At 36.7% G+C, this 16,128-nt stretch overlaps 1 protein-coding gene across 1 annotated transcript in view; it reads left to right on the forward strand.

Annotated features, from left to right (window-relative positions):
- The window catches only part of MIPEP (mitochondrial intermediate peptidase), a 70,500-nt gene that overhangs the window by 37,359 nt on the left and 17,013 nt on the right, over positions 1 to 16,128 (forward strand). The window contains exons 15-16 of the mRNA XM_085321795.1: positions 2,914 to 2,988; positions 8,090 to 8,209. Coding sequence (XP_085177921.1) covers positions 2,914 to 2,988; positions 8,090 to 8,209 — 195 coding nt within the window. The remainder of the gene's footprint in view (positions 1 to 2,913; positions 2,989 to 8,089; positions 8,210 to 16,128) is intronic.

Here is a 16,128-nt window from a genome sequence, read left to right on the forward strand (position 1 = left end):
GTCAATAGGTACTGTCATAAGACTGATTTCTTCAAGGCAACTACAACTAAACTGGCACATCTRTGAATACAGGGAATGCAGCAGTAGCAATTTGCTATTGCTACTTCTGATTTGGCATTTATTTGAGAAGCTTGTCTGATTAATGAGTGTATCCTCTGCTGTGACTTGCTTGCACTGCTACTACAATCATACGGAGAATAGAGGCAAAGTAGATCTACACTGATGATTTGATATTCACAGGGCTGCGAAAAGAGATGAATTTTCTTTGAGGCTCCTGGTATTATATACTTTTTACTTAGTCTTGAGAAAGTGATGATAAACCATCTCCAGTGCAAAGAGAATTGGGCAGCTTTGAACATTCTCTTTGGTTAGTACACCAGAATCATTAATGATCGTTTCTGATTTTCCTTGTAGGAATTGAATTTAGAATATGATAGATGTTGAAAGCAGAAGTTAAAATGGAGATGAGTGAAAGCAGAGGCTGCCTTTTCAGTAGTCTTCCCCAGCTGTGTGCGGTACAGTCAAAAGAAGGCAACAGTAAAAATCTTTCCTAGGAGGAGGGTCTGTAAGGAATGGTTAGCTCTGAACAGAGATTAGACCTGCTTAAAGAGTTTCTTGAGRTTGGGTGAGTGTGCAGTACACGGACACATCACAGAACCTTTCTGCTCTGTGTGCCTGGAAACTGGGAACTTGGATTTCCCAATTCAGTGAGGATCTGTGACATTTTTCGTTTACCAAAATGCTAATTAAGTCTTGAATGTTTTTTGTTCTGTTTATTTTGTGTACCACCTAAAAGCCTGTACACTTAACTCCTCTTGCTGTTACTTAATACAACTGAAATAAAAAATATGTATCCATTATTCTGAAAGAACTGATTTGATCTTAAGGATAGAAATGCTGTTGACCTTAACGTTATTAAATTATAACCACATAAAATAAACGCATTTGCTCTTGCCAAGCTTTTGGATGTTCGACTCTTAACATTGAAAATTAAAATTTAAGAATTCCTATCTAGTATCCAAAATACAAGCAACCCTAAAAGAAGTCAGTTTTGTCTTATTCTATAAAATACTACCTCACTAGGAGATGAAAGMTTCCAAAAAACTGTCAACATTTTCTGATAGGTTTGGTGCTTATAACGAAATATTTTCAAAATTTTATAGGTTTTGTTACACAGAAAAAAGTTTTTCCCATGACAACTAAAACTGTTATTGCAGACCCACATGCTCTTTAGTTCCAAGMTGAAAAGTCATTGAGGAACATGCTTCATATAGTATATGTTAGGGGATAAGAAACAACATGTTCACTGCACCAGGAGAARAGCTACTCAGCCAAAACATTTATTAACATTTGCTAATAATGTTGTCTTACTGCTTGGCTTGACAGCCTTTCTACATAATTAAGTACTGTTTTAAATACTACTAAATCCATTATGGAACTTCAAGGCAGTCAATTGGTAATATCTTTATTRCAGTGGATAGCTGCCCATTTACTCCTACTCTAGTGGTCCAAAATCATCATGTAATTTGAAACAGATTTTTTGTATTCAGGAAGCAAAAATACTGACCTGACAAAGATACACTCTAGGACAGATTCTGTGTTCATTGGTTCATTTTTCTGTGTTTAAATTTAACAACTGTGCACATCTATGACAGGTAAAATAGTGGGGAGYGTTCTATCTTATTCCTGACTCAGCTAACATTTATCTTGGAAAAGAGGTAACGAGCMTTGGCAAGCTACTACATAAAGCTGTGCAACTTGAGAGTTTTTTCTTATCTGCTTTAACTTCCGGATACCAGAGTTAATTGWTAACATTTTCCTCACTTACATATAACTTTTGCAGTTAGGATTTTATTCTGTGAACATCAGATTGTTTGTCTTGAAGTCATATCATTTCCACAGAATCTAAACATATGGCTCTGCCRTCAGAAGCTGTAAACTTTGTATTGTTTCTTAAACACTTCAACACTGTAAAAGTGTAGATATGCTTTTAGCGTTCTATGTAATACCAAACATCTATATTACACTGAAAAATCTGCAATATCTTTTTCAATATTTCAGCAAGAACCCAGTTAATTTTAACCAAATTAAATATACTGGATTATACTGGGAATATGCTTACTATGAGAAATATTTATTGAAAGGCTTCAGGAAGTACTGGCAAGAAATGTAAGGCCAAGCGTTATGTACAGGTATTCTTAAAAATCTGGCATTAAGCAATCTTTGGATGTATTTTTAGAGATCTGAATAGAAAGTCAAATGGAGTTTGTTTCATAACTTGAAAAATATCTCTCATTTTCAGTCCRTGGTAGCATGGGTACTTGTAATGTAGAATACATTCAGCTTTGTTAGAAATATYGCAAGGTATATATTTTCTATTCAGTATCCACATTTTTATGTGGATAAGGATAGAAGGCCTGATTCTGTCCCAGTTAGTTACAAAAACACTTCTGGCATCAGTGAGAGGTATAAGTCTTAATAAACTATGCTGAAAGGCCAACAGAAGAATTTTACTGTAGGATCTGCTATTGAAGCTGAGGGAAACCTGGGGAAAAATTCTGGCAGCCCCATCTGTTGTTCTTTATCTCTAAAAATAGTCTTAATAGTTTTAACRGGCATACAAGGGAACAGAAGATCATTTAATAAATAAGCAAACACTGAGATGCAATGATATCTTGATTGCTATGTAAATTATTGCCAATTTCTTAATTTTCCATTTAATGCTTTGTACAGAAAGTGAGTTTCCTTCTTCCTTGTAAATTCCTCAGTGCAAAGCACTTAAAAGTCAAAAAAAAGATATTTTAACTACCACCATGAGTCTTTTCTTTGTGTCTTAAGCCTTCCTTAGTAGTAAGCATACTATTTACAAACTTTACAACTGTTCTAAATATGTTCTGTCTTTTTTTATTCAAGCCATTACCAAAAAGCATGGTGTYAAGACTGTGTGAGTCCAAAAAAGTGTGTGCTGCAGCCGATATGCAACTCCAGGTATGGTATTTGCATTCTAGTCTCTAGTCCATATCCAAAACTTACAGAAAACATTTGATTTCTTAAGATTTTCAGAAATTTTTCATTTTAATTTAAACACATATTATCCTAAATAAATGCAAATTATTGAAAATGAGTTCTTTTTGATATTCATTTTCATGTGTATTTTGCTTAACTTCTGTGCTATTTGAAGCGAAATGCCTAAATGTATAGGAAAATACCTAACTTGTAAAACTCAGCTTTTGAAAATGATTGGATTATCAGAATTCCMAAGTGTAGTTTAAATTTGAGCTCTTAAATTCACAGAATCGTTTAAGAAGAACTCATTGCAGTAGTGGAAGTATTGTGCACATTTAGATCATTTAAGTGTAGCAGGGATAAGAGATACAGCACACGTTAAAATCTAACTAACTTATTTAATTACTAGAATAAGATTTGAGATTATTATCCTCTGAAGCTCCAGAATGAAAGTGGCAGGTTGTTAATGAAAGACTACTGTCAAAATTGGTGGCTGAGTTACAAGGTAGAACACTTAAATTGCTGCTGTCTTTGCATAGCACCAAACTGCTGCATACAATTAAAATAAATGGTTAACTCTCTTCTTTTTAACTTGAAATTAGTATATGCTCCCAAATCTTTTTTAATGTTTCAGTTTGGTAAAGAAAAAAACTTATTTTGATAAAGTATAAAATGATTCTAAAAATAAAGCAAATATAACAAAAAAAAATAAAATCTGGCGCACTTATTTTGGACATGATTTTTTTAATATAAGTTTTGTCAAAAAACAGATCCATCCTTGTGCTTTTGTTTTTAACTGAGATGATTCAGACTTCTCTCTCACCRTATTATGAGCAGTAAAACCTCTGTTTTCTGTGGAGAAATGTGACTGATCAGTCATTCCCATAAACAACCTACTAGTTTTGCTTTTCTTCAAAGGAAGTAAAGGAAATTCCAGTGCTATCTACAACAGAGGTTTAATTTATTTCAGCCCCACTACAGGAATTCTCAGATGTGAACAGTAACATTAGCATTCAGTCATGTTTTTTACAATGGGAGTTTCGCTGTGTTTAGCGGACTACAAGCTTCTGCTGTGTGATTTTTGTGTTTTCTTTCTCTTCTTTTTCTTCCCTTAAGCCAGAAGCATTTAATTTTTCTTACTACAGTTGGCATAGTGTTTAGATGAGATAACTCTATTACCTCTGCAAAAGGTAGTCATTATTTGTGAGATGTGGAAGGAGACAATTTTAAAGATAAAGTCTTTCTAATTCCCATCTTTGAAAAGTGGCTAAATGATTGGAACTCCATCTACAAACATGAGTTGTATTGGTTAACTAAAGTTGATTTAAAAAACAACTTAGTTAAATATTTGCAGTTTGCTGTGTGCAATGATTTTTAGTAATTTAAAAATGATCAGAACACCTCAGTGTGGAGCTGTATACAGGTTTTATATATATAAATATATAAAAATATAAAATAAAGTATTTTATATATATTTTTCATATATAAAATGTATACATGTTAATTATCCTAATTAAAGCCAGGCTTACACTGTTTGGAGTGTGTGCTTGGATTTTACATTGGTTTAACTTAATGAATTTTTAACTTATACTTTCCTTGCAACATTTTTTGTCATTGGCCAGTGTTGGCTGTGCAAGCAGTGTGAACAAGAAGGTACTACATGTGGTTATACCTCTGTGACATGAAAATAATTGAATACTCTCTGCAAGTCTGATTTTGAAATGGATATTTCTGTATATAAAAGGTTCTCATATAGATATAGATGAAAATCTCTATCATCCAGAAAGAATGTGGGCAAGAATATGATTAATTTATGAATTAATGAATGAGTTTTAGGGGGAAAAATAGTTCTAGATCAAAATGAAATTTTATGTTAAGAATGCTTAGCTGTGGGTGTCTCTTCAGGAGGTCCACAAATTTAGACTAATTTACCAATGTACAGATTAGTAGCTGCTGAAATGATGATCAAGTGCTTTCATATGCMCCAATTCATTTATTCAGTGTCTGTATAGATCTGTCAGATTTAGCATTTAGTAAATATTTGCTGCATACCTGTCACAGTTTGAGACAGTCAGTGTCAGTGTGGAGACTACGTGGGCTTAGGTACAAAAAACACTTYTGTATAACACAGATATATTTACTATATATATTTACTRTATCTGTACATAATGTAGTGGCACACCTTCCCTGGCATGYGATGAGAGAGGCAGCACARTCCAGAAGGAAGCTGGAAGGTCGACACAGCGGTCCCAGGATGCATGGGCCACCAGTGTGCTGGGCCATAGGGCCCCCCACGCCTTCTGAGATCTCTGCTGGGTCTCTCCCTGAGCATCTCTGGACCCCATAGTTGTAGGGTTGAGGAGAAAATGCCCACTTCTGGTTGACTCAGATTCCTACAGCATCTGACAATTGGGTGTCTCTGTTGCTGGCACTCACAGTCCTTCCCTGTGGAGGGTTCTCCACACTTTGTCAACTATACAGTGGTTAGCAGGCTGTTTACTCTCAAATTACCCCCCATCATTAAAGTTCAAMCAGTCTCAACCCATGCAAAATTACCACAATTCTGCACTCAGAAATATTACTCATTTCCTATTCTTAATAGATTTTTTTTTTGAGATTCCAGTTGTAATGCTGGCAGAAGTATACACTCATTCCAAAAGAAATTAGCTGACAAAATCATTCTGTTCATTAATTCAGAAAAAATGTCTCAAAGAACTTCATTGCATGGTAAATATAAAGTGTACACATTCCTTTGTAGAAGTGTATATTGTTACTCACACTGATGTGAAAGTATAATAATTAGATAAATATGTATTTTAATCTGCAGATACCCAAGTATGTCTGTACTACTAAATCTGTATACCTGAAAAAACACCATGCATGCAAATTTGCAAAAATATCTGTCAGTATTTATACTCAATGACTCTAATACCTCTTCTTCAAGCTTAGAAAAGAGTGTATTCCATATGGGGACTAGGTGCTCTGCATGYAGTATTTGACCTTTAAAAAAAGTAAAAATACTTATGAATTTTCTAGCAATGAGGAAAGTAGTTGAAGTTTCTTTTATGATCTATTTAGAAAATAAGCTGTGAGCACATGAAAATATGAAATGGCATTAGTTCTTCATCACAACTATAGGATCTCTGCATTTTCTCCATGCTCATGTAATTCAATTAGTAAAGAGGAAAGATACAAGAATCCATACTTTTTTTTTTAATAAAGCTTTTGCTTTATAAATAAGTCCCAAAGTCCTTCAGTCGCAGTAATTTCACTGGAAAGTGTGTAACTGTTTACATTTTAATATAATAAGCCAACAAGGAGCTAGAAAGTACTGGAATCAAATTAATACCATTGTCAGTGTCAAATGGAAAGACAGTATAAAGATAGATAGCTACTTCATGACCTTTCTGTATTTTAGGTCTTTTGGAAAGTGTGTTATACTGAAAGTAGAAATTATCTTCTGACAATGGTTTAATTGCAAGTGCTAGCATATTCCTCAGCAGTATTATCTAAAATACAGTGACACTGGGATGTATCTCATTTTCCATTTCAAAGGCCCTGTGTAAGCACACACAGAACTGTGGTTCATAGATGGGAATGCTTATGGATATAAAATTCCTCCAAGTTTATTTTCAGGGATGGATTTTTTTCACTGTGCTCTCCAGGTGGCCTGGCTCATAACTTTCTTCCCATGCTTTACATGTGCCAGGATGGGGAGGAAAGTGTAGAGCTGGCTTGAGTGACTCATTTCCCTTGCTTTCTATTAGCACATTGTTCTTTAGGCAGCCCAATTCACTGGCCTTTAGTTCTTGTTTCCACACTTCTTGACTGTGAGCTGAGCTCTTGTTCCAGCTCTCTGACCACAAAACTACTTGACTACAAATTTTGCTGTAGAGAAGGTCCACCACAGTGTAGTCTGCTCCATCTTGTGAGGAACACTGAAGAGCAAAGCAACTACAGTCAGGTACAGGCAGACCAGGGAGACAAAAGAAAAGCGGATCATGGTTTGTTTGAAAAAGGATGCCAGATTTTGTGATCAGATGCTGAAGTTCCTGGTGTTTGGTTTGGGGTTTTGGAGAGGTGAGGTAGACAGTGAAACCAGTCTGAAATAACTCCTGCAGAGCCGCAGAGGCCTAGACTCGTAGAAGAAAGTGAGTTTTCTAGGGCTATTACTTCAGGTAGTTTTCAGACCTATTTATGGTGCTTCTGTTGTTCATATTCTCAGTCACCCTTGCTATCATAAATACCACAGGAATTTCGCTAAGTTTGGCACTGTCTTTCATGCATGCTTATTTCATACATGCTGTTCAAGTGCCAGATATTTTACTTTGCTCTTTTTGCCTGAAAAGTCTGTTCATTAGTGCTGCTTTCATAATCTCCAAATAAGATTAGTCACTCTAGTCTGCATCTGTATTCTGTTTCTGTGAGTTGATGTCATAGTTTACATGCTTCTGCACAACAGTTGCCTGTGACCAGCTCTTACCTCTGCAGCAAACTACTTTACTGGTGCAGTTTAAACTCATGCTAAGTTTACACTGCAGTAATTTATCCCTCTGTTTGCGGGAGCTAAGACAAGTGAAGCATCAAGAGCTGCATGTGTATCTTCTCATGTCCGCTGCCTGGGCCATATCTTACCTCTGCAGATGTGGTGTATTCTCATGGCCATGTGCATGGCATTTTGGAGTRGATTATTTTGTTGTGTCCACTTGAATGACTTTCAGTGCTTTTACTAATTCTGTCAGTCTTTGTACTAATTCTGTTTTAAAAACATTTTTAAAGGGGAATTTCTAGGGGGCTTAGGGACAGGTCTTCCAACTTTATTAAAAAATGCAGGAGATTTAGTCCTACTAGTCTTCTCAGTGACCTAAACACGTGTTTGTGCTAGGTCATGTTGATGGTGCTTAGTGTACTCCAGCAGCCTGCTTCTCTTCTTCCATGTTATACTAAAAACAGAAGATTTACAAAACCTTAAATATTTAAACTTTTCCCTCTCCCTTTCTTCCCTCTCCCTTTCCTCCGTGTTTATATTTCCTGGTTATCAAAGGCCATATAACAAAGGTTAACATGTATTTAATCTCTTTAGATCTTTTATGCTGTCTTGGACCAAATCTACCATGGGAAACATCCTCTGAAAAGATCAACTACAGAAATTTTAAAGGAAACACAGGAGAAATTTTATGGATTGCCGTATGTACCTAATACAGTGAGTAGAACTATAGCAGCYATATAAGCTATGCATTTTTTTTCCAGTAGAATGTTTGTCTCCATGCATACTCACATGCTTATTATTGTATTGTAATGTTGAAAACAGGAATTTCTCTTTTTCTGGCATTTTTTCCAGTATAGAGTTGATGTTTTTCAGCTAACACTCAAAAAGTTTCTTCTTGTACATTTTTGTGTAATTTTAGGCATATCATACTGAACTTCTTTTTCCTCTGTTTTCTCACCAAGGAAGGCACTAGAAAAAATATATTGGAAATAGGGTTTATTTTAGTTTTACAAGGGCCTATTTATAAAAGACAACAAATCAGTGTGCTGTGTATTGTCGTGTGCTGTGTGTTATTTTTTTGCAATGTCAATGTGCGAAAGAAAGTCCAGGTAAAGTAGAACTTGTGAGTTTTTCCCACTGTACTGCTGTTGCTGTGACTTTTGGCAAGACACTTACTAATTCTTTCGTGTTTCATCTGTAACATCGGCTGAAAGTGTTCCTTAGAAAAACTCTTGAGTTCTGCTGAGCTATGTGATTTTGATTTACATCATGACTAAGAGTGCGTTTATTGTTCTAAAGTTTATTTGAGTGTCTGAAGATGCAGTTTGCATAGATTAGAGCCAATAGATTTCCTGTTCTGTCTGGGCCTGAGTTTTCAGCCAGAGTATAGCCTTTGGTCAGAGTTCTCTGGATACCTTGTCTATTTTCTGCTGTCCAAGAAATGTACTTTTCTCCTAATCAAAAATGAAATTCTAATTCCCTAAGAGGGATATGAGCATATCCATGCTTCAGCCCTTTCCTCCTCATACTGCATCTCCTGGCCTGGCAAATTCCTTAGCCAGAGAAGTGGAAGCAGAATGTCTTCAGAGAATGACATCTGAGTTCAAAGCACTTTTGTAGGTGTTGCTTTACACTGCTTCTCTGCAGGTGTTAATTAGCCTGTGAACAGAATAGTTTCTTCCTTTCAAAGTTGGTCTATATTTCACTCCATTTAAAATATTTTTTTTATTTAGTTGTTGCTTTCAAAGGAATGTATCATCTTGTAATGAACATAGCCTCAATATCCAGAGGTATAGCAAGTTTTGGCCTGGGACTTTTGAATTGGCAGAAATTGTATGTTCTTTAAATTTGCTGAATTTAAATTAGTACTTCTAGGCAAGAACTGTAATACAATTTACATCTCAGTAAAAGTTGTCAAGGAATGATATTAGAAGAACTGTTATTACTTTCTCTAGAATAATTCATGTTTGTAATTTGACTTACTGTCCTTTGCAGCTCTTACTTCTAAACCAGAGATCTGTTTTTAGTAATCTAAAAAAGAAGATAAGCAGCATCTTGAAAGTAAAAGCATTTTTTAGGTGAAGAGAGTATATTCTTCCTTTCATTTCAGAGTTAGTCATTGAAATAGAGTAAGAGAGACCTCTCTGTTGTTGGGTTTTTTTKGTTTGTTTGTTTGTTTGTTTTTTTCATCTACCCTTTGATAGGCACATACAGGTCTGGTTGAGGAAGTAAAATATTCTGATGATTCTATTTTTACCTGATTTCTACAGGTTTAGATTCAGTTGTGGCTTACTCTGTCAGGTTTGTATATCTTAAATTAGTGGTGTTGGGTAAAAATAACTGTTTCCTAGTGAAGCTCTCACAGGATTAACATGATTACTCTGTAATAGCATTGTCTGTCGCAGTCCAGTTGGAGGCCTGTACCTAGTGGTGTCCCACAGAGGTCAGAACTGGGACCAGTCTTGTTCATCTTCTTCATCAATGACCTGGATGAAGGGGCAGAGTGCCTCCTCAGCAGTTTGCTGATGATACCAAATTGAGAGGAGTGGCTGATACATCAAAAGACTGTGCTGCCATTCAGAGAGACCTGGACAGGCTGGAGAGTTGGGCGGAGAGGAACCTCGTGAAGTTCAACAAAAGGAAGTGCAAGGTCCTGCACCTAGGGAGAGAAAACCTCCTGCACCAGTACAGGGTGGGGGCTGACCTGCTGGAAAGCAACTCTGCAGAGAAGGACTTGGGAGTCCTGCTGCACAACAAGTTGACCATGAGCCAGCAATGTGCACTTGTGGCCAGGAAGGTCAATGGTCTCCTGGGCTGCATTAGGAAGATTGTTGCCAGCGGGTCGAGGGAGGTGATCCTGCCCCTCTACTAAGCCCTGCTGAGGCCGCACCTGGAGTTCTGTGTCCAGTTGTGGGCTCCCCAGGACAAGAGAGACATGGAGCTACTGGAGAGAATCCAGTGTGGGGCTACAAAGATCATTAGGGGACTGGAGCATCTGCCCTACGAGGAACAGCTGCGAGAGCTGGGCCTGTTTAGTCTGGAGAAGAGAAACCTGAGAGGGGATCTTACCAATGTCAACAAATACCTTAAGGGAGGGTGTCAAGAGGATGGGGCTGGATTCTTTTCAGTGGTGCCAAGCGACCGACAGGACAAGAGGCAGTGAGGCACAAACTGAAACACAGGAAGTTCTGCCTGAATATAAGGAAGAAATTCTTTACTGTGAGAGTGGCACAGGTTGCCCAGAGAGGTTGTGGAGTCTCCTTGTCTGGAGATCTTCAGAACCCACCTGGACGTGATCCTGTGCAATGTGCTGTAGGTGACCCTGCTTGAGCAGGGGAGTTGGACTAGATCATCTCCACAGGTCCCTTCCAACCTCAACCATTCTGTGATTCTGTCGGTGCTGCACAACTGTCCTTTATTATGTTTTCCTTCTTTGTGACTGTAAAGAAAGAGATAGAGGTAAAACTTCCTGAATTCCCTCTTACTGCTCTTGACAGCTAAGTAAATGTGATGAGTGAATATCCTGCCTAATATGCTGAACTTCGATCTCATTTAGCAGAGCCATTTTCTGAAATAAAGTTGTAGCAGATACTGTTAGTGTATGAATTTCTGTCTTCTGGAGGTACAGGTCAGGATCATTTGTGCATCCTTTTAATAGAAGACTTTCAAAATGAGGAATATAAACTATATGTGTCTAAGTAGTTGCTGCCTCACCTCTGTGGTGATATCTATTTAAAGGTAACTCAAATCACCATTCACAGTTAGTGTCCTGCCTCACGTGCCATCAATAGGAGAAACACTGGGAAGGAAATCCTGTCGTAGCCTGTGCTTACCACCCTAGTAGGTTATCCATGCTTTGGGGCAGTTGGCTCAGCAGGTAGTAATATTTACACTGGCTCCGTTGACACAGTCACAGGAGCTAGGGCCACATGCAAATGCTAAGTGAGAAGGACGGAAAGAGCAAAGACTGTGCAGAGTCTCTGAAGCACAGAGAAACGGCATTCCACAAGACTTGGTTTTCCTAAAGAAAGCAGCTCTCAGGTTCTGGCTCGTCGTTGCTTATCTGTTCAGAAGTACACTTAGCTGCTCTTGGCTTCTGGAAGATAAAATTCCAGTGCAGTTTCTTGGCTTTATTACTGAATCCAAAAGCTGATGACCACCAGGCAGGGGGCAAGGAAAGGTATGTTTGGCTGTTTTTGTAGTGTCTAGCGGTTTTGTTGCCAGAGATGATCTGTGTTACTGAATTTGGAAAATACGTAGAAACTTGACACAAGCTGGATTCTTGATTTCTTGTGGTGGCTTTAAAAAGCTATGAATCTTCATTTTGACTCTTTTAAGAAATAAAGAAAAAACAAATAGTAGTGACCATACCTTTTTCTGCCGTTTCTACCTGAATGTACTCAGTGTTGAAATCTGTATGTTCTGGGGAATTCAGTACTGTGCTTTTACTCAAAACTTTTCTTCAAATCATGTCTTATTTTTCATCTCTTGTAAAGCCAATTTCCATTTAGCATGACCTGCCTTGCAATTGAAAACATTATCTGCTTTTAGAGTATCTCTCCTGGTTTCTTCTACCTTTGTCTCCAAAATGCCGAAAGAGACTTTCTTTAAAAGTATCAGGTGACCCTTTGATCTACCTGAGACATGATCAAAGTTTCTCATCATGATCTGCTGCTTAGTCCCCTGCCTGTCCCCTCAAGTTCAGACTTGAAAACTACTTTTCTCTGAGACAGTCATCAAAACTTAATGACACACCATTGTTAATCCTAAGCCAGGCATAATAATTTCCTATCTCCTGCTGTGGGCTTTAGTTCAATATGGAAACAAAAAATGAGACACAACTTAAACAGGCTTTGCACTGATATTGTAGATTGCAACCTCTTCTAGCTACAGGAAAGAGTTCCCAATATTGAAGTATGTAGTTTTACGATAAACACCAACCACCCAAATCATCATACTTGAATTTTGTGTATGAAATAATGAACTAGTTTGAAAATGTACATTTCAATTTTTAGAAAATTTATTGTGGAATTCCATAGTAATGGTCTGTCCTTCATAACAACCTTTCTTCATTCTATTCTGAAAGCTTGATGAGAAATGCTGGTTTGACTTGTCACTGCAGGAACAAATAGTCTTGAAAAGTGAGGCACAGTGACTCTGGATTCTTTTTTAGACCACTGCTAAATATCCATTTTCCAAATTTAAAATTATATTATCTTACGATAAACTTGTCTTTCTGAAATGTGCATGTGTCTTTTATGTAGTACTCAAATATAAAATGCAATGTTAGAATTAACCCACATAAATCATATTTACATGTGATAGGAGGGAACATGTTACTRTGTAGCGAGCTTCTTGACATTGTTTTGGAACACTGAATAATTTACTTAAATACCTATTTGTTCCAGCATGTTAAGTACACATTAGTCCAGAAGGACCACTTCTGCTGGTGGCCTAATATTTCCATTATGTAGCAGACTTAATTATGTTTATATATTTCTGTCAAGAGTGCAATTTTGTTTGGCAGTATGAGAATTTTTTAATGACCTATGGTTGAAAGAGATTGAAGTGACCAAAATGTCTGTGAGACCAAATATCTTACCCAGCCAAGTTTGCCAACAAAAAACAAGGCAGGTTCGCTTACCTCTACCTTAGAAGGAAGAAGTCAATGGAAAATGGTGCATCATAGACATGGCTATTAGTCTTTCTTGTTCCTGCAGCTGGGTGGATTCTGCCCAAACAAGGATCCTCATCTTTTAAGGCTCCGCCTAAGTTTTGTCTTAAGTTGCTGGAATTGTGTCCCAACATGTTCCTGACGAAGGAAATCAATGGATGAGGTGCAACATAGTATTTGGAGTGCTTGCTCATGGAGGCTGTCAGGCACTACTGGTAGATGTAGCCTGCCAGTGGATTTTAGGACTACAACAATTTCATTAACAGGATGCATATAAAGATATCTGGGAAGTTGGTGAGCTGAAGAGGAATTGGTGGCACTAGACAGAAAGAACTTGCTTCTCTGAGAGAGGAAGCAGGTTCAAACCTCTTCCACAGCACACAGTGCTGTCTTGTGCCCAAGTCTCCTTTAAATTGTGTTCAAGTACAACCTCAGAGCAAAAGTAAAGCTATATCCTTCTAGCCTTTTCTTAGGGTTTGAAGGTGACTTGACTTCGTACTTAGTTATATAAAATAAGCCAAAGGCAAAAGTGGAGACATTGTCGTTTCTGAAGTTCTGTGTCACAGTCTTGCACTGATCATTGTTACTAGAAGTGCTGCAGCGGAGAGTATCATTAAGACACCTACTCCTCCACCTACTAAAGATTGAAAGTTTGAGTGAAGCATCTTATGATCAAATATGCCATCTATATTATCATAGCATTTGTTATCTTATGATTTCTTGTTAGGTCCTTGGAGTGACTACGAAGAGTGTGTACGCATAACTACTATCCTGTATAACATTTTATTTGCATATCAGTAGCACCATATAAAGAGAACGGTTAGGCTGTGCAATTAATGAGCCAACTGTCCTAAAATAAATAGTGATAATCGTTAGCCTCTGAAGGTGAAAGTGGTTTTTCATTCTGAAAAATTAGTCTTGAAATTATTGGTAAGGAAAGCTAAGAACTGTCTGTCTATTAAATTTAAACTATGATTGCACTTCCTACTTCTTTTGTTTAAAATCTTTTTCCTAATTTTGTTTTAGATTTGTTAAGTAAAATTAATACAGTCTTAGAACCAAAACAAAACTGATAAAAACTGAGGTAGGTTAGCAGAAATAAAGACAAACAACTAAAAGGCAGAATTATTGCTGTCGGCAAAGAGTTTTTTAAAAGGACCTGAGGTCCTTGGGGGATGAGGGAATAAAATTTATGGTGCCAGTCAAAAAAATTCTGAAAGGAACTGAAAATTGAAAAAGCCTGTATATTTGAATATCAGGGAAAAGGAGGTTGCTAGAAAAGCAGAAGCCATGTAAAAGTAGAAAAGTATGGAAGAGAGGATAGGCTTTAATGGGCAAAATGTAAGACTGTAGAAGTTTTGAGCAACTTGCAAAGAGGAAGGCCAACAATGATTTAAGAAAATGCATCAGAAAGTGGAAGCTTGCCATGTATTTTATGGAGTAAGAAGATAGCCAAGTATGATGATTCAAAACACATGATATAGGTATTGAATGTGTTTTAATCTCTTATATAGGTATTGAAGAGATTGAATCAAAGACACAAATTATTCTGATACAATGAAGATTTGGGAATAAGGTACCAGAGTTAAGTGTATTGTGGACTCTTTAAAGACCTTGTAAAGAACATAAAAAATAGAAATGATGATATATCTAAAGATAACTATCAAAAGAATACAAGAATTCAGAAGAAGACTAGAAATACTGAGTTGTAAGCTACATGTAGTGGAGGTAATAAAAAATTCCATAACTGCTGAAGGAGTGAGAGGAACAGATAAAGCATGGATTTAGTGGGGAAAGAATGGCAGACAAAGCAGAAATATTCCATGGCTTTACTTCAGTATTTTTTTAAAAATAAGTGAACCTTGTTTAGGAATGCATGTGATTTTTAAGAGTGGGGTAGCAATACAGTTGAGATTAAGGAATGAAAATTTAGAGAATAATTAGGTCAGATGTAGCCAGATTTTCAGAGTATTTAAGTTTGTCAAAGCAATCACTAACCTGGAGGAATTAAAACTCACAAACTCAGAAGTGGGAGGGCTATTATGATAGTTATTGTTACCAAAAAAAAAAAAAAAAGAGAGAGAGAACCTGTGGACCTATAGACTAATCTTTCAGACTTCATTGCTAAAGAAGTAGTAGAACGAATTATTAAACATAAGCATCCAGGGAACAATCAAGTGTTCAAAAAGCACGTTTTTGTTGAAAACCATCTGAGATAGAAAAGTCTAGTTTTCTTCTCTAATATATTGTTTGACCTTGGAGATAAGAAGGAAGCAGTTGATAGTATAACTGTAGACTTAGCAAGCTTTCTGACACAGTTGGAAATCATAGTTCTACAAGCAAACTGTGGAGTTATGGCAGAGGTGGCATGTAGAAAACATGCTGAAAGAACAGATAAAAGCCTAGTTTCAGTCTGGAAAGATACTTCAAGTGGAGGTCACCAGAGGTCTCTCCAGGACTTGCTATTGTTCCGATGATATAGATGACTGTCAGGTTATCATGTTTATAGAAGATGTTCCAATTGACAAAGATTGCAGAAATCATGAAAAACAGAACTTAAATGATCCAGAGAACTAGGAAGAATTGTTCAAAATGTTGAGAATTTTGTTGTTTCAAAACAAAGTAGTTTGCATTAGGAAAACAATTAAAAACAAAAATACTTGGAGAATGTTAATTGCAAAAAGAACACTACTGCCAAAAGAATCTAACAAAGTGAGGTGAGTTAATTATGGGACGCTGTTAAAGAAAATCATATCTAATTTTTTTAATATTTTGCTATTTGTTACTAGGAACTTGGGAATCTTGTGTCCTATAGTACGTATCTGAATCTTAAAAAGATGTAGACAGATTGGAAGGAAAGTTGAAGAAGTCTTCATTTGACTGGCAAAGAAAAAAACTAAATAACCCACAAGATCATGTATGTCTTCTGGTATTTAAAAGCTTCTAAGAAAAAACGTTA

The sequence above is a fragment of the Rhea americana genome, unplaced genomic scaffold (assembly GCF_003343005.1).
Source record: "Rhea americana isolate MKP2758 unplaced genomic scaffold, rheAme1 scaffold_71, whole genome shotgun sequence".
In the NCBI taxonomy this organism is placed as follows: Eukaryota; Metazoa; Chordata; class Aves; order Rheiformes; family Rheidae; genus Rhea; species Rhea americana.